Source organism: Myotis davidii, unplaced genomic scaffold, assembly GCF_000327345.1.
Source record: "Myotis davidii unplaced genomic scaffold, ASM32734v1 scaffold59, whole genome shotgun sequence".
NCBI lineage: Eukaryota > Metazoa > Chordata > Mammalia > Chiroptera > Vespertilionidae > Myotis > Myotis davidii.
This window is the reverse complement of record NW_006293001.1, coordinates 3,114,792-3,140,223: the sequence shown is the minus strand read 5'-3', so window position 1 is coordinate 3,140,223 and position 25,432 is coordinate 3,114,792. Positions and strand designations below refer to the sequence as shown.

Genomic DNA, 25,432 nt, shown 5'->3' with positions numbered 1-25,432 from the left:
TAGTGTATACCAATGTCCCTGGTGTAAATGCTCTCACTAAGGCTGATTTTAAGTCTCCATCATAATGCCACTGAGTACAAAGTTGGGGAGAGATGCGCAGCAGCATGCCATTATGTAAGATTTCCACCATACAGATGCAATAGGCTTCGATAATACAGTAAGATGATCAGGAATGGTGGGTTTTAACTATCTATTGCCTTTGTTTTAATGTAATTTATTTAATTGTGAGTTTATGTAATTTATTTTTTTTTAAAGTGTGCTTAACAGCTGGCTCACAAAATTTCTCAAAATTTAACAATTGGCTATTGTGAGCTGGTATTAAGCTGACTCTAGCGTACCACTAATGAAGTTTGCTATGTTTGACTCAGAAAAGTAATACGGCTGCATTGCAGCAAATTTGAAAACATAGAAACATACAAAGAAAGTGGCCCATTCTCCGTCAGTATAGATCACTCTTAACAATTGGATGTGTAGCCTTCCGGTAGGTTTACACACCTGGATGTTTATATATAAGAACATTTCTCCTCTGTTCATTCGATGTTCTTCTACAGAATGACTTATAAAAACAGAATAATAATTGCATCTGGATGCATTATAATAGATTATTTAATTATTGAACATTTAAGGTGCTTCCAAATTTCTACATTGTGAATAATGCTACAATAACTGTATTTATGTCTCAGTTGGATTTTTATAACCATATGACATAATTGAAATTTCTGGATCAAATGATTTCTACAATTTTAAGACAGTTAATAATGTCAAATTTTACACCGGGAACTGGTATCAGTTTACATGCCCTCCAACAATAGAAAGCGTACTTCTTGCCTTGAAATCTCTTCTACAAGAATGGGTAATATTTTCAAATATTTTATTATTTCAATTTGAATTTTTTAGTTCCTAGTGAAAAACATGTTTACAAGTTCACTCTTATTTTTTTTTTTTTTTTGCTGTTTTTGTTAATCACCTATCTGTTTTTCTAAGAGGTTCTTTATAATCTTGCTGGGTTATATGAACTACCTGTAGCTATCCTTTGGCATGAGTAGTAGAGATTTTTTTTCTAGTTTGTCTGCTATTTAGGCTTGTACACGGTGCTTGCTTTTCTATGCAAGGCACCTGAAGTTTGAATGTCCACAGGAGTCAACTGGAGAAGGGGGTCTTGTTGAAATGCAGACTCTGATTCAGTAGGTCCTGTGTGGGCCCTGGAATTCTGCCTTTCTCACTGGCTCCCAGCCCATGCTGCTCAGGCTGGTCCGGGACCACCCATTAGACAGCGAGATTTAACGTGTAGAATAGCAAAGCTCTGAAACCGGCACCCTAGATGACTTTTCCTTTTCCATTTGAGCAGTTGCGCTTTCCTTCAGAAATCTTGATTCTGTAGGAGTGGCAATACCCACTGTCTGACTTTGGGGTTTTCACCTTTTATTACATTTCCTTGGTAGGCTACCTGACATCTTGGTGGGTTACTGGCTATTTTTTAAATTCACACTGGAAAGAGTTGAAGACAGGATAGAGACTTGGACATGATCCTGCATCTCAAATAAGGGTTTTTCCTCAAAGATTGCCTAGTGCATCTCATCAGAGTGTGCCATATGTGTGGAGGGTTCTGAGTCTCTAAGTGGACAAAGTTAAAAGCAAAACTTTTTTAAATTTCTATTTTCTTAGAATTTAAAGCTACATCTTGTGGGGCGGGGGGCGGGGGGGATGGATCTTCATAATGACCATAGGGAACAGAAAGGGTTATCTTTTGCTCTCGGGTTTCCTCCCTTCCTCTCTTCCCTTCCCTTGTTTCATTCACAAATGTCTATCATGTCCCAGGAATGTAAATCCAGTGCGGGAATAGCAGGAATTGGTTCTGCCCCTGGTGCTTTCAGCTGATGGGTGTGTCGGGCCCTTATTAGCTGCATAGTAAGTGCCCTGCAATACTACTATAGTCAGTGCGTGAAAGGAAAGTACAGACAATCAAAATCTATAACAATCATCCAGCACGCATGGCTCAGTGCTTGAGCATCGGCCTATGAACCAGGAGGTCACAGTTCCATTCCCTGTCAGGTTGCAGGCTTAATCCCCAGTGTGGGATGTGCAGGAGGCAGCTGATCAATGATTCTCTCATTGTTGATGTTTCTATCTCTCCCTCCCTCTCCTTTCGTCTCTAAAATCAATGGAATATATATATATATATATATATATATATATATATATATATATATATATATATATATATATATGCCTGAGAACATTTAAGAGTACAGTAAGATATATAGAAATCTGAGGACTACATCCAATACATGGACGTTACCAATCTTCTAGTCTAGAAGATCCTTGTGTTGTAGATTTGGGAGCAGATTTATACTATGCTCTAGGGCATAGGCACTGCTGCTGTGGATTAATCCAAGTGTCTGTTTATTTTTTTGTTGCTCTACAGAACTAAAAGTACTGATGTAAATTACTTGTAAAATACCAGTAACCCAAAGAAGTTATCGGAGTTCTGTTGATTGAATTTTATATTGCAAATTTACTAGGAAAGGATTTTTGCCTACATTGGCATTTTTTGACAGAATTAACAACCAAAAAGTATATGAAAGCGTCCCATAGTCTCTAAAATGCATTTGCATAATTGTGTTTTGTGTATCTTATTGATACTGATAATGTATAATCTTTATTTTTAATTCTAATATATTGTGTTAAGGTTTTAAATACAGTTACCAAAATGGCATTGAAAGAAACTTTTTACTTAAGGTACACATCATCTGTACATTATGAATTTTCATATGCAGAAAGAAAAAAAATTGACTTGAGTTATTTCCCAGTTCAAATGAAGACTTCTGTAATTTTATTTCTGAACCAGTTTCTAAAATATTTGTATAGTGCATACAAATGTTAATTATGTATGATTTTAATGCAAATATTCACCATATATTGTTTTTCTGGCTCCTTCTACTCCTTAATACATCTCATGGGTGAGACAGATTGCCATTAAAAGCAGTGGCCTGTCCCGAGGTCAATTTTAATTAATCTCCCCTCCACCCTAGGAGCGGTATATCAGAACTCCCCAGCAGGTCTGGAGGGTGACTTCATCAGGTCTCCACGTTGGGGGCTGGCAGTTCTTCCTTCCTCCTTCCAACTGCTTCCCATTAAAACGGTGGTCAATAAAAGTTCTTTCTTTTTACAAGTTAGCACAATAATTTTGACTAGTTCTCAGACTATTAGTAGGATTTTAATGCTGGGTGTTGTAAGCCTGCTTTCTGAAGTCACCGGTTATCTTATAACAAGAAGATATTGGAAACTTCGATGTTTCTCTAAACCACACTTCCCTAGATAAAGCCTACTGATGGGTGTGTCCTTTCTTTTTTCTATTAAAACTATTTTACTTAGAGCAAGCACATACTTATCTGGATTTTTAAAATTCTCTAAGTGTACAATCAAATCAATCATACAATCAGTTTTAGTTGTCTGCCACTCTTTTGTTGCAAGTGAGTAGTTATTTTGCATCGATATTTTTATTATATTGTTTTTGAAATTAAAGCTCCACAATAAAATAAAAGTGAAGTAAATGAGATGCACAACTAAAAAAAGTATTGTATTTGGAATAAGCTGTCATGCGGAGTTTCCCAGAAACTTTATCATCCTACGTTGAATCTTCCTGTTGTCAAACTAGAAAATGCAAATACCCCAGATTGGCCAGCAGAGGGCGCTTTTACATTTATAACGAGACTGAAATTTCACTGTTCTAGTATAAGGTAACAGTATAATGTAACGGTGCCATGTGTGAATGTACGGTGCGCATGACTATGAATGCATGTGTATATTTTGATTTACATATTCGTTCACGTGAAGATTTTAAAATTCCACCCCAGCTAATGAGCTTACCAACCTGCTTGTTTTCAGACTTTAATACCTTCTTTTTCATATTCTCCCATATGTTCCACTCCTTAGGTTTATCCGGTGACATTATGCTTTGGAATATATTGTGGATATATTTTGCATAGATCATGTTCTGTAGGAGGGGTTTAAAAATTGACCTTTATAAAACAGCCTCCTTCTCCCTGGCCCAATCTGTTCCAGCACTTTTGTTGTTGTTGTTTTGTTTTGCCTTTTTATAGACCAAAGTCCAATCTTAGATTTGGCCTAAACTATTTTCTGTTAAAATGCCACAAAATTTATCCTTGCACTTGAGGACAAGAATAATCTTCTATAGCACTAACCTCTAGAAATTTAGAGATTCTTAGAATCTCTACCAATAAACACCATATAGCAGTTGGGATCTTAGTGGGAAAGAAAAGGGAGTGTCAGAATTGCCTATCCTATTGCAGCATTGGTTTGAATTAAGACAGCGCTCCTTTACTTCTCTATTTTTCTAATTTTAGTTACATTAATTATTGTACTATTGAGGCAATCCGAAAGGCAGATAGGAATTTGAGCTGAGAGAAAGATGCTGATGTTGATATTGATGTGTTTTTTTTAAAGAAAAGTATAGGTTTTTATTTTATTTGAAACCTGTCATGGGCCATCTAGGTCTGTTATATGACTTATAATTGCATAATAGCTTTAGGAAGTTTACCATTCATATCTCAGAATTGAGGAGAAAGATATTTTGATGAAAAGAAATCTCCCTAGTGTTCAGCTAATACATGCTAGATTTATTTTCATGACACCCCTTTTATGGCCACAAACCTAATGTGTATTTTCTGTTTGTTTGTGGGGGATTTTAGCAAATTTTAATGAAGATGGTGATTCTAGTATTAATTTGATTATTAGACCTTCCCTTCCCTATTTTGGTGTGTGAATGAGGACTAGAAACTAGAGCAGTGGAAATAAAGTTCGTTGGTCAGGAACCAAGCACTGAGGTACTGGCCTCACCCTCAAAGTGTTTATAATCCAGTTCAAGAAAACAAGGCCCTAAAGAGAAATGGTCATCTATTTACAGCCAAATAGAAAGCAAAGGATGAGGAGAGAAGACTTGCAAAAAAAAGGAAGACAGAGAGAGCTTACCAGAGGAGGAGTATGAGGCATTTCGGCTGAGCCGTGGAGGTCCTGTGTTGGGTGTGTGAACAGAAGTGGAGGCAGCATTTTAGGCTGCACAGACATCCTGAACAAAAGTGCAGGTATAGCAGAGTGCAAAATGCGTTCAGCGTGGGTAACGGAAGAGGCCATGCCTGTGGGGGGCAGAGAGTAGATGCATTAATACAGTTACATAATATATTTATTATATACAATAAGCATCGTTCTCCAGCTGTAATAAACACAGAAAAATTTTATAACAAAATGTGTGCATGGGGACAGTTTGATTAGGGCGGGGAGGGTTTATGGAGGAGGGGGGTGGCAGAGGAGATTTCGAAGATCACTGAGAATTCAGGGGTTTCTCTATGATTTTTACAAAAGCTTTTCTAAAGCAAATGAATACGCTTTTATTTTTATTTGTTATTGAATTTATTGGTGGTGACACTGGTTAATAGAAATACTGTAATCCATCATCTGTATATTGTATGGTATGTTCATCACCCCAAGTCAAGTCTTCTTCCATCACCATTTATCCCCCCGTACCTCCTCCTCCTCCCCGCACCCTTTCCCCCTCTGGTAATCACCATACTGCTGTATGTGTCTAGGAGGCATTTGTTTGTTTGTTTAATCCCTACGTCTTTTTCGTCTTTTCACCCAGCCTCACGGTCCCCTCCCCTCTGACAGCTGTCAGTCTGTTCTCTATCGATGAGGCTGTTTCTGTTTTGTTTGTTAGTTTATTTTGTTCATTAGGGTCCACAAAAGAGCGAAATGATATGGTATTTGTCTTTCTCTGGCTGGCTTATTTTACTTAGCATAATGCTCTCCAGGTCCATCCATGCTGTTGGGTAAGATTTCCTTCTTTTTTATGGCTGAGGAGTATTCCATTACGTAAATGTACCACAGTTTAAAACAAAACAAAACAACAACAACAACAAAATACACTGTTAACCGTTTATCATCATGCTCTGGCCGGTGTGGCGCAGTTGGTTGGAGCATCCTCACAAGTGCATCAGTCACCGGTTCCATTCCGGTCAGAGCACACACCTGTGTTGCATGTTCAGTCTCCTGTAGGGCTTGAATGGACATCAATGTTTCTCTCTTTCTCCCTCTCACTTCCTCTCTCTGAAAAATCAATTTTTAAAAAGTTTATCATTCTTCATTTGAACAATTATAAAGTACTAGCATAAAGCATAGGTGATTACCTGAGATGATGTTTGTAGGAAAGCCCATAATTAAAGGAAGTGTCCTTTGAGGTGCTGGGAGTGGCTGATACCAGGTTGCAGGAGCCCAACAGGCACATGACTGCCTAAGTCCACACAGTGACATCACACCATGGCTTGAAATGAGCCGTGGTGGGAATATGTACACTGGAAATTGGCTAACAGTTTCAAATTGTGGCTTTCCCCCTCCTAAATTAAGAGCCTGAATTCTGAACATTTACCAGGACACCCATACCTGTATCTCTCCACACACTTTCCTCATGAGTCTGTTTATGTCTGCTTAACTTGCACAGCTTCTCTTGCCTATCGGCTTAAGAACTTTGCAATTCATCTCCTGCCTTGCCACCCCTAAACCTTGTTATTGCCCAGACGTGCTTTCCATGTGGTCATCTGACTCATCACTCATGCCTGACTCTGCGCTAGGGCTCTTTGCCTGTGTTACCGACTGGCACTGAATGAATGGGTGCATCTTATCCTCACAACCCCGAACTTTAATAACTATTTAATAACTACCTTTATGTTTGAGACCCAACTCTAAAGGCTAGCAGGCATAGAGATACAATGTACGCCCGTGTCCTCACACACAACTCAAATTTAATTCTGACTAGAACATTTCAGTGTCTGAATTTTATAATTCCATAAACGGGAGCAAGGAGCTCCTCGGACAGCCATGCGGGCTAAGGTTCTAGGAGAGTTTTTTTTTGTATGTGTGTTTTTCTCTCTCTTTCTCTTTGGGAAACTCATTTCCTAGAAGCTTGGATCCAGGAGAGAATATGCAAGGTGGGTGGAGGTGGCTTCTCTCCATTCTGTGGGAACACATGTTCCCTGGCATGGAGAGCAAAATCTGACAGACCCAAATGTGAGCGTGTGTGTGTGTGTGTGTGTGTGTGTGTGTGTGTGCACTCACGCACACATCCATATACATGGAGCTAGCTGAAAATAAAAGTCATCTATTTCCTCTCAAAAAAGATTATGTCAAAAGAAAAGGAAATATGTATTATTAGTAGCAAGAAAGTTAAGCACACTCCAGAGGTCCATGCTGGCTCTGTGTGAGGGCCCCTGTGTGCACATGTCGGAGGGCTTAGGGGTGGTCTTGGACGGCTAGGCTGCGGGGTGAGGCCACTGGAGGGAAGTAGGAATGGCTAAGGACCTGAAGCGAACATGCATCAGAGGGTCAGAACTAGGAGAGATATAAAGTTACCGTGACAAGTGGAGCTAGACTGTTTGGAGACCCGGCAGCACTGCCTCTCAGGAGAACGGGGTCTGTTGGTGACCTTCCTCGGTGGGCACAGGGCTCCTTGCACCGCTTCCTGCTGTGATGCAAAACCTCATCCCAACAAAGAGAATGCAGGACGCCGGAGGCCAGCGGTGGGAGAGAATAGTCTGTGGACTGAGAAGTGCATCGAGGCTGAGAACAGGAGGGGCACCACCTGTAGGAGGAGAAGTGAGAAGTACTTTGTATCTTACCTAATGAGACTTAGGTTTTAGGCTGAAAACACAATGTTCCTTGACAACAAATTGTTATAATAGCGTTTTCCAGCAGAGGGCGGACTTTACATTGAAATAGCTCTAAAAAGGCCTTCAGTCAAGAGCTTTTCAATAGAATTTTTTTTTAACTTCAAAATATTTGGTTTCTAAATGGGTTTTAAATATTTTCAAAGTACTTAAGGTCCAGAGGACGTTAAATGTGAAATTTATCAGATTCCAGTTAATATTTCTGCCTTATTAGTAATAAAAATGTTCAAGTTCTGCTTGCAAAGAAGCAGTTTTTCTTATGGCTTATGGACTGGTCGTAGACTCTATCGCCGTAAGCAAAGCTGTTCTTTCTTGTGTTGTTTACAAAATTATTACAGAAAAATCCCATCTTTTAACTGGATGAGTAACATTTTACTTCATTTCCATACCATTTGATATGAATAACTGCTATTCTTTAACAGAAATAACCAGCATTTTCTGATCTGTTTCATAACTAGCTTTGGTATTTTTTGCTAGAGGAAATAAGACCTGCATAAAAGTTAACTAAATGTATTATGTAATAAAACTACAATATTCAAAGCCTCTTTAAGCTGCAACTTCACAAGAATTTCAGATGTTTCTCTTCATGATTTATTTTTTGATAAATTCTCACAATAAATGAGAAAGTAGAAACTACTATTTGTATTGCAAAATTTTTAAAAGGTTAAATCACTTGTTAGCAGTGGCTGAGAGTAGGTCTGGAGACCAATCTGTCTGACTCCATAGCATGTACTCTTTTCATGGGAACCCTCAGTCTCCAATTGACTTGATTTTATCTGATCTATTTTAAAATCATAGACACATGACTTTTTCCATTAGGACATCAGTTCAGATTGACATACTGTGAAAAGTACAGAGTGAAACACGATATTTCTATATAGTCCATTGCAGGAATTCTTGGCTTATAAACTCAATAGGTTGGTTTAATTTTGGTATCACTTAAGCACTTTCTTGATCTGGCTTTTTGGTGTGTGTGTGTGTGTGTGTGTGTGTGTGTGCGCGCACATGCGCATGTGCGCGTATAACATAACTTTTAAAAATGAATACAGGAAGAAAATAAAATATCTAGAGAAGATATTTTCAATGTTATAGGAGATACAATATACTTTCTTCTATTGTTAAAGTTATTTCCTAGAGTACTTATATTTCTATTAAATAAAAATATGTCAAGTGCATAAGCATTTGCAGTCTAGGAAACAGACTTAATTTTGTACTGAGAAACTGGAAACATATATCCTTAAAATGACAAATGGACCTCTGATATTCACATTCACTTTCATATGATCTCTAGCAGAATTATTGCAATTAATTTTGTCAAGAGGATACAAATATTCTTTTATTTGTGTGCAGAAAATAGTTTCAACATAAGTGTGGATATTTAAATGTAAACAAAAGTCTATGGATGAAATCAGAAATATTAACAAAATAAAAAATCCAACTTTTCTTGCAAAGACAAGCTGTTTCAAGATTGATAGAAAATTTGACATTACAGTGGAAATGTCTAGATGCTTAAAGAACAACTTTACTGCACTTAGAATTATGGCTACAGGATTGTCTGCTTCTTTACGAAGCGTCGCATAGATTATCAGCCGTGCCTCGTGTTGGGTAAAGGCACTGGGATACTGGACATAGAATCAGATGATGGGACTTCCAGCTCTGCCCTCTTCTAGCTGTGTGATCTGAATCACTGATCGAGCCTCTCTGAGCTGTGGTTTCTCACCTAGAACGTGGAGGTGATAATGGGTATGTACCACACAGGATGCTGAGAGTTTAAAATGTAATTTATATTACATCTGTGAAAGCACAAAGTTCAGTGGCACATTCCAGATTTATTGATTAGATGAAAATGATCCAAATAGCAAACTTAATTAATCATACCCTATTTGGGGTAGAAGCTGTCTTTAATATTCACTAATTATTTGCATGCATTGCATTAAATAGGTTCCCCCAATCGTATGCATGTTAGAACAAAGCTTGGGGGTAATCTTGACTATATACTTACATGGAGCAGGTTTAAGTTTATGGTTTAACTGTTAGTGATTAGAAAACAAAAGAGAAATAAAATATAATTTCCATTTGGATTACACTTAGTTGGAAACTTAAAACTACAGTGTTAGATTGTAGATAATATTTATTAGTATTTATCCGTATTTGGGGTATTGTTTTCAGGTCTCAGTACCACATTTAATACAGCATATGAAAAGCATGTCAAAATTAATTTTTTTTTGTCTCTAAAATCTTGGTCTATACATCTAAGATTGGGAGTTATCCTTGCAATGGTATTTTCCTCATCTCATTTTACACCTCAGTATGTGTGTCCATTGAGAATTTTTCTACAAATTTCTTAATAGCATTCTCTTAACTTTGAAGAGAGATACCTCACATATCTGATTGGCACCAGCTATAATTCCATTCTTTCCTAAGCTAAACAGACTTACCCCGGTTGCCAGGGGGAGGCCATAGATGTCACAGATGCCCAATGGAATACTAGTCGGCGATAAAAAGGCACAAATTACTGATAGAGAGAACAACATGGATACATCTAGAACTGCCTACGCTGAGTTAAAGCCAAACATAAAGGCTACACATTCTATCAATCTATTTATATGATATTTTGGAAAGACAAAAGTATAGGGTCAGAAACCAAGTGAGTGACTGCCAGGGGACAGACAGCAGGAGGGAGCTGACTACAAAGGAGGGTGAGGGGTCTTTATAGATGATAGAAAAATCTTGACTGTGATGGTGGTGACGAACTGTATACATTTGTCAAACTATATACCTAAAAAGAGTCACTTCCAGTGTGTAAATATAATTGGACACCTGACCTTAAACATATAAACGGCTAAAGTGAGAGAAGGTACCTGTAGTTTTAGAGAGTTGTATATTGTCTCCTTCCAGAGAAGTTTTGTCAATAACGTGCTATGTGTATATTTTTCACCCATTTCTATTTCCAGCCCACATCACTTTCCATGGATAAAGACTACATTAATATACATAATTTATTTGGTGAATTTAGCAGCTTTAGCATGAAATAATAGTTATCTAACAATTATAAGTATTAGTAAATGTTATTAATTATAAGAACATTATTAAATGAAACTCTTGCCCTAGAAATATGCCAAATGCTTGAATTTTATTTCATTTTCCAATCATCAGAATTAAGCTTAAGTGCTCAGAGCTGACTGTACCTACATTATTGCATGACTATCCTGCCCGATGAGGGGAACTGTACTAGCCTCATTTTAAATAGAGGAAGTCAGGCATCGCACAACCGCAACAGCAAATGTCACAGATCCCTCGGATGCCAAAGCCAACATTTGCGACCATCTTTCATTTACTGTTATCAGTTTAGCAATAGTTCTGATCCTTGAGGACTGGACTGCAAACATCCTTGGAAATAAACTGTAAGGAGGGAAGTCTTCCCTTGGAAAGATTTCCAAACAGAATTGATACTAATTACTAAACACAGAAAATTGGGGTTAACACATGAATGGTGTGCCCTTGCCACTCACATTAACTGCGACCCGTTCACAGAAGGATAGTTTAATTACAGTAAAAAAAAAATTATTTGCCACCTCACATAAGCTCCAGTACAACTGCAGTGCCAGGCTTTAATGATATTCTTCCTGAGCCAATTGTTTTTAATATATTACAGGTATGTTTGTTACTGAACTGTTGTTTCCATAACTAACGAGGAAATCCACCTTCTTTATTAAATTTTCTACTTTATTCATTACCTACCATTTTACGTGAAAATAACTCAATGGTTTCTATATAATATATTTTTTGTTTAAATGACATTGTCAAGCCTAGATGTTTTCTTGGACAAAATTTACATGCAGGGGGGCTGACAAAAATCATAAATCCTTACCAATTTGCATGAGCTCTCATATTGGATGTATGGTACTTTAAGTAGATACATGTACTCGATTCACTACCCGCAGCTTCTCATCCACAGCGGAGTGTTTAAATGCAGCTTGCCAGAAACTCTTACCTTTTGTGCATAATTATCTGGGTGTGCCTTTCTTACTTGCACTGAACTGTATGTACTGTGTGCTGTAGAGGTGTGTAGTTAAAATATGTTTATTCTCAGAAATATTTTAAAAATATTTTAAAATGTTTTCCTTTGCAGAATCAGACACAAGTTTGGCAGAAGGAAGTGTCAACTGCTTAGATGAAAGTCTTGGACATAACAGCAACATGGGCAGTGATTCAGGCACCATGGGAAGTGATTCAGGTACTGCCTCACTGTTGTGTAAACCTTAACAAGTGTGAAATAAGACACCATATAGTGGAAAGCATGGGGGTTGTTCATACCCTCCCTAATGTATTTATGCAATTAAAGCAATTCTTTTCTACAGTTGGAGTTCTGGAACTTTGCCATTCACATCCTTTAAAAGTACAACTTACAAAAGTCTTAGCATCAAGCTCTCTAATTTTGATCTAGTGCATAGCTTTTTGGTCTGGCATATGCCACATTCCATAGAATCGTGTTATCTAGTTTATTTATGAAATCTGTTTCAATTAATTTCACTGTCTTAAATCCTGTATGCAATTTGGTACATGTATTCCAAAACCCTATTCTTTTTTCTTATTAAAATACATTTTAAATAAAAACTTTAAGGGTTCTTCTTTAAATGAAGAACTAGAAATTACATATGCAGCTAAATAGTTCCAATTTGTATGGATATCTCTTGCATAGGAGTAGAGTTTGCAAATGTTTTTGTCACTAAATGAGAATTTTGCTAGGTGTTTCCCAAATTGCTCTCCGCATTAGCTGAATGCACCCCCAGCAGTAAATAAGTGTCTCAGCACACGTGGGCAACACTTTCTGTTGTCAGATTTCCTAACTTTTGTACATCTGATCAGTTTCAAATCTCTTCTTCCTGTTCTTTGAATGTGTATTTCCATTATTATTACTGAGCTAAAATGTTAACATCTTTTCAAAATGGGTGATGGGCCCTCGATGTCTGTTACACACCTTTCTAAATTTGGCTATATGTTTAAAATAAATCATCATTAAAAATAAGAAATTTTTTAAAAATGCTTTGCAATGTAGCCAGCTAAGAAGCAGTAGAGAATTGGCAAATTAAGAAACAAATTACGTTAATCTTTATTTGTTTTGTGATTGAGTTGTAGTAAACACTTAGAAAATACTGTGTACTTCAGATTGTCCTGCATTCTTAGAAGAATTATAGAAATTTAGGTCCACAATAGGTCTAAAGGGTCAAAATAATTTACATAAGGATGTTCTGCTGCCCTAAAAGACTTCCAAATTGAAGTGTATCACTTCTTTTATTTACGTGTCCTTTCTCTCAATAAGACTTCTGAATCCCTTGTCACAAACAAGTTGGTTTGAGGAAACCCAATTCATCAAATGTCAGTCATAACATTAACTTTAACTAAAAAGGGTTAATTCATTTTCTGTTCAATTCAGTCAGTGTTTACAAAGTTCTTGCCATGTGCTTATTTCTGTGGATTATATCTAGTTTTTTGTATACCTATTATACAATTGTTTAATTTAATTATGATTTTTAAATTAAATGCTATTGATTCTAGAATTCAAAATATAATCTAGCTAATATGTAGCATTTTATGGGTAGTTTTAAACTTCTGGAACTCATCCTAATTTTTGTTTGTCTATGTGAGGGCTTTTCAAGAGTAGTCATTCATTCAGTAAATATTCCATGGCCATCCTCTCTGTGCAGGGCATTTTGTCTAGTTTGAGCTGTTAGCAAATGTAACTGTTTACTGCTTTTCAGTGCTCAGTGTGGCATGAAAGACGTGATAAATCTAAATGCAACCTACTTTTAAAAAGCAAATACATTTTCAAAGGCAAATACATGTGAAGACAAACACATTTTCAAAGGCTACCCATTGACGTTTTAGATGGGGTCAGTGCTTAGGACAAAGAATTGCTTTGCATAATGGGTAGTAGAATTCTGAAATTATAAAATTATGAACATCTTTTCCCTTAAGCACATGAGATAGGATGATCTAGAAATCAATTTTTAAAAAAGGTTTGGATGAATTGCTAATTGTTAAACACACATGGAATCACTGAAAAGCGGTAATTACAATGTTTGGGATTCTATTTTCACCTTTGGGGCTGACATCAAAGGGATGTTCTTCCACTTGTCCTTTGTCCATTTTCAAAGGTTGCATAATGGGCCATAAGGATCATGGACAAGACCCGATATCATAACATGTTTCTTTGTGAAGTATTATGCTATAGCAAAAGATAATTAGCGATGCTTTTTAAGTTTTAATATACTAATTATACTATGGGAGGCATTTTGTTGTTCTGTTTCTCATTTTCAGAGAGCTATACTGCTTAACACAAGGTAGCAAATTTTTTTTTGGAATACACATTGGCCTGATATGTAGAAAGTGTTTCCTTACTATTTCAAGGTAATACCTATTAATATTTGTCCAGCTGGAATGGCATGTTTCTGTGGTTATATACTATAGGTAAAGGAGTACTTTTTCAATTTCAAACACATGCAGTGACAGACCTTTTCTCTCCAAGAATAACTCAGCTGTCAAAATCAATGTGAGAATAAAATTTGCCACATGGTGTAGTTCCAATAGAATGTTATTATTTAAGCCCTATTTTATTTCATTTTTTGACCATTTATACGAACAGTATAATTTTAAGGTCCTTAATCAGTATTTGTTGTAGAGGAAGGGTGCAAAGTAATTCAAAACCTGTGCATATTTTGAACACCATTTTTATTATTGCATTTAATGGATTTTTCTTTTCAAAGAGAGCCAAAAAGAAACCAACAACAAACAAACAAAACCCAAACATTTTTTTTTTTTATAAAGGAAATTGGCTCCTGGCTCATTGACACCAGTCCAGTTCTCTCCTTCTGGTGACAGAAAAAGATTTCTCTTTTTATTGCTTATGTGGATAAATTCTTCTATCCCTATGTCAGAGGATGTGATAAGGCAAGAATCAGGTTGACTATTTAGCACTCACCCAGCCCTTTTTCTTTGGATACTATTTTCACAGTGAATCCAAGTCTAATTTTTTCCATATTCACTCTTTACTTCTCTGTTAAACTTGAGGACACCCATCAAGTTTCTTAGACTTGAATAAAAGAATGTGGAAGATTATTAAACTATCTATCTAATAGCCGGATATTTTTTGTGGCAGCAGTACAGTGCCCTAGACTCTAAATTCCTCAAGGACAAGGACTGTATTCTTGAGATCACATGAATATAATAGGCACCCAATAAATAATTACTGCAGAATGAATTAATGGTGCATGACTAGTTAAATAGCAGTGAAATGTCATACTTTGATTCTAGACTTAAATTTGAATGTGCCAGCCCTTTCTGTTGTCTAAGTCTTCTAAAATTTATTAGTACAATATTAATATGCATAAGTGATATTGATGTTTTATGCACTTGATTTAGTTTTAGATTCCTCAGGAAGAGACTCTGGAAATTTCTCTAAGGTTTTCTTTTAAATTTTTGTTACCCAAGATTTTTCGAATAAGCATGAAAAGCAAAAGGGGGAAATAATGATTTAAAAAAGTGCATGCAGAATTTTATTATTATTTTTTAAATCTATGCAAAAGTATACCTAAAGTGAAATTTAAAAAAAGGGGGAATTTTCTAATATCATTTGACAAACTTCCTAGCTCAAAGAGCAATTTTGCTAGAGTAAATTTCTGGATGGTGGTGTTAAACATAATTTAAAATACATCTTCCTTTTCAAATATTGTGGCTCTTTTAGAAAAGTTATGTGATAAATGCTCATAATATGGGTGGAATATTAATATTTTGATAATCTATAAAAGCCATTTAGGAGAAGTAATGATATCCTTAAATAAATTTGAGCCTTTCATAAATATAATAGAAGATGAAATACTAAAATTGATGTAGAGTTCAAAAGTAGCATGGGGAGAAAACTTGTAAATGAATATTTTTAATATTGGTGATTTTGAAAGATTTTTTCTGAAAATCATATTAGATGAATCAGCAGCTGATCCAATGATATCTTAAATATATTGCATCTGTGTTTACTCATCCATACAGAAGGCAAATTTCCTGCCAGGTTAGTAGATGACTCTTGCTAAGTGGTGTTTGGTGTGAATTTTCCTACCTGTTCAGATGGTCCTATCACAACAAGATAAAACGCAGTTGAGTGGAATCATCCCTTTGCCGAAATGGAACCATCAGCAACCTTTTTGAAGTTAATGGGATTATGTTAGCTTAGTTTTATTGTGATCATCGATAAGAGAAAGAACACTTCATGTGTCACAAAATACTGATAATTGCTGTCATGTCATTTTTTTTCTTATGCTTACATAAAGCATAAGTTAGGCTTTTAAATTGATATAATATTTACTTTCCTGCATTCCACCTGATAAGTTATACATTTTTAGATCTTTTTCCCCTGCTAATATGGATAAATATGGTCACTTCTAAACAAAACATATTTAAACCGAGATATGCTATAATAATTTTATCTAAATGTTTATAAAATCCATGTGTGTTAGTACTTACTTTATCGGTATTTTAAATTTAGAAATGTTAATTAGAATTTCATTAAAGTTTATTGTGCTTTGAGTTTTAAGAGAATAGGAATATGTGGAGACATACACAATAAAGAAGCAATAAAGAGCACAATTCAAAATTAATAACAAAATTAGTCACAGTGCAGTTTAAACTAACACATTTTTTTGTCATTCAATGAAAACTTATAAATTAAAGGCTATATGGAATGAATTTTTCCCTTTCTGCATAAATATTGATTCTGTTTAATTTGGTTGGTTCAAATGCCAAAAATTTGACCTTTTTGGGCCATTTTTTATTTTATTTACATATTTTTTAAATATATATTTTATTGATTTCAGAAAGGAAGGGAAAAGGAGAGGGATATAGAAACATCAATGATGATAAAGAATCAGTGATCGTCTGTCTCCTGCATGCCCTACATTGAGCCCACAACCTGGGCATGTACCCTGACCGGGAATTGAACTGTGACCTCCTAGTTCATAGGTTGATGCTCAACTACTGAGCCACGCTGGCCAGGCTGCCATTTTTAGATATTTGAGATAGACAGATAAGTGGATAGATCAATGTGCAGGCTTTTGGGTGTTTGGTTGTCAAACAAAGTTTTTCAAATGAAGGGAAGTAGCTTCAGCTATAATATCTTTTTGCAATAAAAAGTAAGGGGGATACAGAATAAGGAGAACTGATGGTTCCCACCTACCCGGTCCTCTTGATTTTAGGTGCTTCCTAAGACCTGAGAGAAACACGCAAGGCATAATGGCCCAACAAAGAGATGGGAAGTGTGAAGCATTAAGAACCATAACTGCCACTATTGCACCTTTCTGTACTTTGTCCTTGACTCCGCATGTTGCCCCTTTCCAGTCCTCTGCCCTGTTAATTCACTCCCTCTGCACCCCAGGACAGAGGGCCTGGACTGCAACCTGAAAATACAAACAGAGCTGTTGCCCATGTGGTACAGAAAATAGAAAATGAATTAGTTTGGACCATACATGAAAAGCAATTTAAACACAGAGACCTCTGTTCAGTATGAGGGCTTCTTAGCCTTAGTCATTTTGTTGCCCATTCCTTTATTTATTTATTAGAGGCCCTGTGCATGAATTTGTGCACCAGTAGGGTCCCTCAGCCTGGCTTATGGAATCAGGCCAAACAGGCTCTCCGAAATCCCTTGAAGGGTCCTGGATTGCAAGAGGGTGCAGGCCAGGTGGAGGGGCTCCACTGGTGCACGACTGGGGCCAGGGAGGGACGTGGGAGGTTGGCCAGCTGGGGAAGGACCACAGAAGGGCTCCAGGGCATGTCCAGCCCATCTTGCCCAGTCCTGATCGGCCGGACCCCAGCAGCAAACGAACCTACCAGTAGGAGCATCTGCCCCCTGATGGTCAGTGCACATCATAGCAAGCAGTTGAGTGGCCTTAGGATATCATTAGCATATTATGCTTTGATTGGTTGAGTGGATGACCGGACAACTGGACACTTAGAATATTAGGCTTTTATTAGATAGGATTTTTCTTATTTTTCTTTCTTTTCACCTTTTTCAGATGAAGAGAAAAAGGCAGAAAGAGCATCCCCAGAGCCAGAACTGAATCTCAGGCCGTATCAAATGGAAGTTGCCCAGCCAGCTTTGGAGGGAAAGAATATCATTATATGCCTCCCTACAGGGAGCGGGAAAACCAGAGTGGCCGTTTACATTGCCAAGGATCACTTGGACAAGAAGAGAAAAGCAGCTGAACTGGGAAAAGTTATCGTCCTCGTCAATAAGGTATTCAAGCGGCACATGAAATAACATTGTCTATTTTCATCTTATTATTTTGAAACATTTGTATAGTGACATTTGTAACCATAGACCACACAGATTTAGTTTTATTAGGGAAAATGTCAAGTTATTTTATCTCAAATCTTTGCATTTCAAGTTATATGTAAAATCTTAGTTTTAGCCATTAAAATGGAAATTTTCTATAAAACCAGATTAAGTTAAATAGCTGTAACTTATGTATAAACAATGTATTTACCCACATATTTTTTAAGGTTGACTGGTACTAAGTTAAATTATTATTGTATGTGAACATAAATGACAACAAAATATTACTGGAATCTAGGATCTAATATTGTCTTCTAGAGTCTCTAACCATTGGCTCCTAGTCAAAGGTGGCAAGTGCTCTTTATCCAGCATATATATATAAATTTTAAGAGAAAGAGAAAATTAATATTTGGTTGATTTATATCAAGTTAAATAAGTAAATAGTTTTCAAAGATTTTATATATATATTAAATATATAGATATTATTAAATGCAACACAGGTCTTTAATAATTTATAACTTGAGGAATTTGAAAGCCATCCTTATAAATAGGTATAAGTCTCTATTTTATATTTTATTTTTTTACTTTCAATTTCTTTATTGATTAAGATATTACATATGTGTAAGTCTCTATTTTAAACAGTGTAGTTATTGAGCTTTATTCAGATAAATGAGAGTTTATTAATTTATGAACTTATAAATTGTGAATAGTAATACTTACCATTTTATGATAATGGATATTTTTCCATTATCAGAAAGTCTATTTATTCCACTAGCTATGATAACTAGATTTGTTATTTCTTTATAGAAAATGTAGCAATAGGCTATGCAACTGTACTGTATCTTTTTTATTTCTATTATAACAGTTTTAGATGCAACCTGCTTTTCAGTACTAAAGAAACTTACTCAGAATCCTTGATCTGAATGATTTCCATCGTGTTATTCCAAATGCATTTTATATGCATAGGTGCTAAGCCTAAAGACCTCTCGCTTGATACTAGTGTGCACATAATTAAAACAGTTTGATTTCTTTTGTGATAATGGTGATACAATAGCTTTTCATATATTCCCTTTATTATGGCTATTGTCTTTTGGAATACAATAAATTTAGTGTTTAATCTTGGACAAATTACTAATTTCTCTGACTTTAGTTTCCTCATCTATAAAAGGAATAAAATAACACTACACTGTATAGATGTTCAGAAGTTTAAATTTGATGATCTATCTATAGCCCAGGAATAACTCAGTGAATATTAGATCTTTCTCCCTCTCCTTCCTCTTTATCTTCATAATGAATGAAATGAAATTTAGTATTCTTTAGCCAGTGAGCAGTGTCAGGACCAGAAAAACAAAACAAAACAAAAACGTTAACTGAATTCAAAACCACTTCAGTTGATGTTCTTAATACCATTTGAGCTTCACCACTTCCTTAAGGTTAAGTCCCATCTACCCTCCCAAAGAGCTCTTCTACTCTACTTATCTGTTATATCACCTCCTCCAAAGCCTGTAGCCTCAAAAGCTAGGAGTTATTTTTGATTTATCTGCTTCCTTCACTTCCCTTATCAGGCACAGTGTCATAGATGACTGTACTAGAGTTGAAGGAGGCCTTCAAAATTAGCTTTCAGCCATTGCCAAGTGGTTCCCTCATCTCTGCTGAGTAACTTCTAACATCAAGGATGTCTCCCTCCTAACAAGATATCTCCATCTATTATTTGAATAGCTGACACTGTTAGAAAGCCTATCATGTATTCATCAAAATCTGGTTCTCTGGAATCCACTCTCATTGGTTAGAGTTCTTTCCTCTGTGATGATAAAGAGTAAGTTAAGTTGTAATTCTCTTATGGTATTACAGCCCTCCACATAGAGAAGGCAGCAAGCATCATGCAGCATTTACGTGATTTATCTTCTTGTTCCCTGGGATAAATATCCCCAGTTCCTGTCACTGTTCTTTATATAACATGGTTTCCAGACTTTCCATCATCCTGAGAGTGCTCATACTTTTCCAGAATTTTATCTCAAACCCCCTAAAACACAGTATCCAGTGTTAAAGAAAATACTATAGATACAGTTTTACAGTGCAGAGTTTAGGAGAGATGAGATGTAACACTTAGCCTGTGACTGGGTCTGCCTTTGTCACCCAGGGACTCATCTGTGCTTGCTATAACCTAAAAAGCCCAAGTTCATTTGAAAAAGCTGTTAGAATAGACCTCTTAAGTTATGTTTGTGCAGTTATTTTTTGAGCCTAAATATAATTACTTGTGTTTATTTCTTCATTAGAGGCCCAGTGCAAGAATTTGTGCACGAATGGGGCCCCTAGGCTTAGCTGGTGATTGGGGCTGGCCGGGGGGAGGAACTGCGGGAGGTTGGTCAGCCGGGACCATAGGAGGTTGGCCGGCTGCAGGAGGTTGGCTGTGGGAGTGCACTGACCACCAGGGGGCAGCTCCTGCATTGAACATCTGCCCCCTGGTGGTCAGTGCATCTCATAGTGATTGGTCGACCAGTCCTTCCAGTCGTCTGGTCATTTGGTCATAATGGTCACGTAGGCTTTTATATATATAGATATAGAGATATATAGATATACAGATGTACAGATATACAGATATATAGATATATAGATATATAGATATCATTATGTTAATTGGTCATTTCAGGATTTGTGTTCTTGTATGCATCTAATGCATCTTCCTTTTTGTAATAATTACTTGTCCTCTCAGTGCTAAGTTCTTGTTACAAATCTTTCATCCCACTGGATCTAGGAGATTCATATGAAATCAAATTTGTAGTCATGTTTAAATGTTAAATTATCATCATTAATTATTCATATCCAATTGCACTGTTCTGTAGATATTTAAGGATGTGACTCTAATTCCTGTTTCCCTACTGCTTTTCCTTAAGAATTACTAGAAATTCCTCCATTAGTTCTTTCATCTATGTCATAATGTTTTCCTTTATTATCCAATTTCTTTGAATTTTAATGTAATGTAATTTTAATTATTTTTTATTGAGTCAGGAAATCTGTGGCCCAGTTAGTCAACCTAACCTGCATTCTGTATTTGGCCCAAGAACAAGGTATTATAATCCTTGATCTAGAAAGGAAAAATCCTGTTCCCTAATACCATTTACTTTCATCTTCCTTTCTCCATCCTTTCCAAAGTTATCGCCTTCAAATGCAGGGAGAAATGAAAACACCACCTGTGTTTCCAGACTTTCTATTTCCTATCTAGGGCTTCCACATCATGGGAGATAAACCCAGGTTCCTTCAGATGCCGTGATGCAGCCCATATGATTCAGCAGAAGTGGGTAGCAGTTGGGTTTGATTAGCCTTGGCAGGCACTCTGTCACATCTCAGGAACAGGCTCCAAAAGGACCACACATCTCCCAATTAGCCATGTCAGACTTGCATCTGGCTTTCTCTTGTCCTTCAACAGGAAGTCGTTGCCAACCAGAGTGAGTATCAGGATTTCCAACACCTGCTTCCTCCTGTGACAGCTTCTTTTTGTTCTGTAGATGAGAAGATGCCGATTCTTTGACTCACCCTTTTATGGACAGAATCTCAGTTCTCTATGTCATTTCATGGAATAAAGAATCTTAAATTTCTTGGTAGCATGAGGGTTTTTAAGGACAAATGAGTCCAGCTGGTGTGACTCCATGATTGAGCATCAACCTATGAAGCAGCAGGTTACAGTTCAATTCCCGGTCAGGGCACATGCCTGGGTTGTGGGTTCAGTCCCCAGTGTGGGGCATGCAGGAGGCAGCTGATCAATGATTCTCTCTCATCATTGATGTTTCTATCTCTCTCTCTATCTCCCTTTCTCTATGAAATCAATAAAAATATATTTTAAAAAATAAAGACAAATGAAATACAGATCATGTCTCCAAGGAATCTACAGTGTAGGAAATGAAAGATATATATTAATAATATAATAATACGGTATTGTACTTTATATTATCTCCTTAAAACCACCTGGCTATTTTTTTGAAGTAAGTATAATGATCCCCTTTTTTCCCATCAGAAAACTGAGATTCAGAGGCTTTAATTAGCCCCAGGGATCATCCAGCCAATTATCAGCAGATCTGAGACTTGAACCTTTTTCTTCTGAAGTCAACTGGTCTCTTTCCACCATGCTCACAGGAAAGTTGTTTTTTTTTTTTTCTGAGTACCAGTAATATGTCAGCTGTTATTTCATTTGATTTTTCACAATGACCTCACCACTGGTTAATATTATCCCCACTTTATTAGTGCGGAAATTGAGATGATTAAGTAACTTGTCCAAGATCACATAATAAGCAAGTAGCTGCGGTAGTTGTTTTCAGAGCTGACTTTCTTTCCTATGGATTGCACTTTCTTTTCATTAAATTTAATCCCTAGTCTCTTCCTCAGGATACTTCCTTCTTAGATTATCACCTCTATCTTGCATTAATGGAATGAAAAAAATACAGTTGACCCTTGAAGAATATGAGGCTGAACTGCATGAGTCCACTTATACATAGATTTTTTTCAGTAAATATTATAAATCTATTTCTCTTTCTTATGATTTTCTTATTAACATTTTCTTTAGCTTACTTTATCATAAGAATACAGCCACTCCTCAGACAGAGGTGCAGATACAGGGTTGACTCTGGAGGCTGTAGTCTTAAAGAGTGAGACCATCTTCCAGCTTCTGGCCTGCAAAGATGAGCTCTGTTGGCCAGGACAGGGATGCCTTCTTTATCCTGGCGCTGGCCCTCAAATTATCCATGGCATCACTGGGTTCCATGTTGATGGCCTTGCAGCTCAAGGTCTTCAGAGGATTGCCTTCTGACGTGTTAGTAAAGGAGAAGATACTGTAAATTACCAACCAGGTCAAGTCACCTCAAAGCCAACACACTCTCACTAGACAATGCCAGTTGTCTCTGAAAGAGTTGCACCTTTTGTGCCAAATCTCTTCGTTGTTTTGTTCTTTCTCAGCCACCAAAGCTATTCCAGCAGTTCATTCTTCACTTCACATCCACTCTCCTAGGCGACACTCTCCTAGGCGACGCCTTACCTTCTCACTTTCCCTCCCTGCTCCAGTTCTTCAGGCATGTTGCCTCTGCCTGATCCCCAAACAACTGTAATAAATCAACCCTAAATGTAACACAGCTCATAAAGGTTCTGTAAACTGTTATGTAAATTTAAAATACTCTGCTTGGTGTTCACAGCCCTTTTTAGCCTGGTCCTTCTCCATCAATTCAAAATTTATTTCTTATCCAGCCTCAGTTTTAATTTATATCTTCACTGACCCATGGGTTACAAGATTAAAATTCTGTCTAAGCCCTTCTTTTGAGCAGTCGATTACTTCTTTCTCATTGTTGTCACTTTGAATGTCTTTCCATCAGAGAATTATTACATGGTGTTATATTAATTTGTTTCATTTTCAGTCTTGGTCGGTGCACTCAGGTAGACTGAGTTCCTGAAAGTTGTGAACTCAGACACAATATCGTTGTGTCCCAGACACAATGTCTACACCGAACAGGCACTCAATAATTGCTTATTAACAGATGAATGAATGGAATGATGAATAGGTTGTTATGTCTAATTAACTGATAATGTAAACACCTTTGTTAATGCTTAACACATAGTAGGCCTTTGATCAATACTCCTTTTGCTTTGACAAATCTCTCTGTTTTACTTTTGGCATTTTTAAAGGTACCACTAGTTGAACAGCTCTTCCGTAAAGAGTTTCAAAAATTTTTGAAGAAATGGTATTGCATTACGAGAGTAAGTGGAGATACCCAAATGAAAATATCATTTCCAAAATTTGTCAAATCCTATGACATTATTATCAGTACAGCTCAAATCCTTGAAAACTCCCTTTTAAACTCAGAAAAAGGAGAAGATGATGGTGTCCAGTTGTCAGGTTGGTTGAAGTATTTATTTTGGAAAAATTAATTAATAGTAATTAGTATTAACATTAATGGTAGTAATAGAGGCTGTGTAAATGTTGATTTAAAAAGATTAACTTCAGTTTATATCATCTTTTATTCATTAAGTTTTCATTAAAACCCTTTTACTTCTTTGTGGAAACAAAAAAATTGAAAAGTTTTTAATTAGATCACTGTTCTGCATAAGAATATCATTATTACATCAAATAACCACTATACTTTCAATTTACTTCTTAATTCTAGGCACTGACAAGTTCTTTTTATATGCTAGTGTATCCTGTTAGATTTGCCTTCTGCTCCACAGAACAGATATATAATCTTTTCTTTTTTGTGAGGAATTAGAAGAGAAGGTGAGAGAGGAAGGGAAATACGTACAAATACTCACAATAATTAAATGCAATGGTAAAACATGCCAAAAATTTCCCTCTTTGAATAGAGTAGTTTTAATTTGACATAATAAATGCAAGATTCACCCACTTAAAATTAGACATTATATTCAAGAACAAAAGCATAATCTTGAGAATTTTGGACAATAAACTTAGTGGGGTTTTTGTTTGTTTGTTTTTCTTTATTGTGCCTTGTTGGTATGGACAAATGAACCATTTGAATTTTCTTTTAAGACTTTTCCCTCATCATCATTGATGAATGCCACCACACCAACAAAGAAGCAGTCTATAATAACATCATGAGGCGTTATTTGAAACAGAAGTTGAAAAACAATAAGCTCAGGAAAGAAAACAAACCAGTGATGCCTCTACCTCAGATCCTGGGTCTAACAGCCTCCCCAGGTGTCGGCGGGGCCACCAAGCAAGCCAAAGCTGAAGAACACATCTTAACAGTAAGTTACTGACTTTACGTATAAACAAGAGAACCAACGTTTAAAGAAATACCAGTACTTCTTGGGCTTTATTATTTTAATGTGTGTGTTTTTTAATTGACTTCAGAGAGAGGAAGGGCAAGGGAGAGAGCGAGAAACATCAATGATGAGAGAGAATCATAGATCGACTGCCTCCTGCAAGCCCCATACTGGAGATCCAGCCCCCAACCTGGGCATGTACCCTGTCCAGGAATCGAACTGTGACCTCCTTGTTCATGTGTTGATGCTCAACTGTGTGTGTGTGTGTGTGTGTGTGTGTGTGTGTTTTAAGTAAGTTTAGGTTCAAGTGCCATCAAGTGCATTAAAGGAGGTATTCCAGGATCACCAGTTAAATAAAATCTATTTGCTTTAGTTAAAGTAAGTATATTCAGTTTTCTACAAAACAGTAATATGCCTTAATAAACAATTGTGACAGAACAAATCACAAAGACTATGGAAAGCTGATATGATTAATGAGATGTGGGGGCAAATTGAATACCTTCTTTTAAATATCTCCTCCTAGTGTAAAAGTTAATGATGTATTTGATATTGGAATATAAATAAAGCTATAAATGTTTCTTATTTTCATATTCAGTGAATTTCACATTATGTCTTT

General features: G+C 36.5%; 1 protein-coding gene across 1 annotated transcript in view; it reads left to right on the top strand.

Moving 5' to 3' along the window:
- IFIH1 (interferon induced, with helicase C domain 1) overlaps positions 1-25,432 on the top strand; it is a 57,485-nt gene that overhangs the window by 16,551 nt on the left and 15,502 nt on the right. Inside the window, exons 3-6 of the mRNA XM_006766559.2 lie at positions 11,869-11,973; positions 17,798-18,018; positions 23,725-23,935; positions 24,581-24,802. Of these exons, the coding sequence (XP_006766622.1) occupies positions 11,869-11,973; positions 17,798-18,018; positions 23,725-23,935; positions 24,581-24,802 (759 nt within the window). The remainder of the gene's footprint in view (positions 1-11,868; positions 11,974-17,797; positions 18,019-23,724; positions 23,936-24,580; positions 24,803-25,432) is intronic.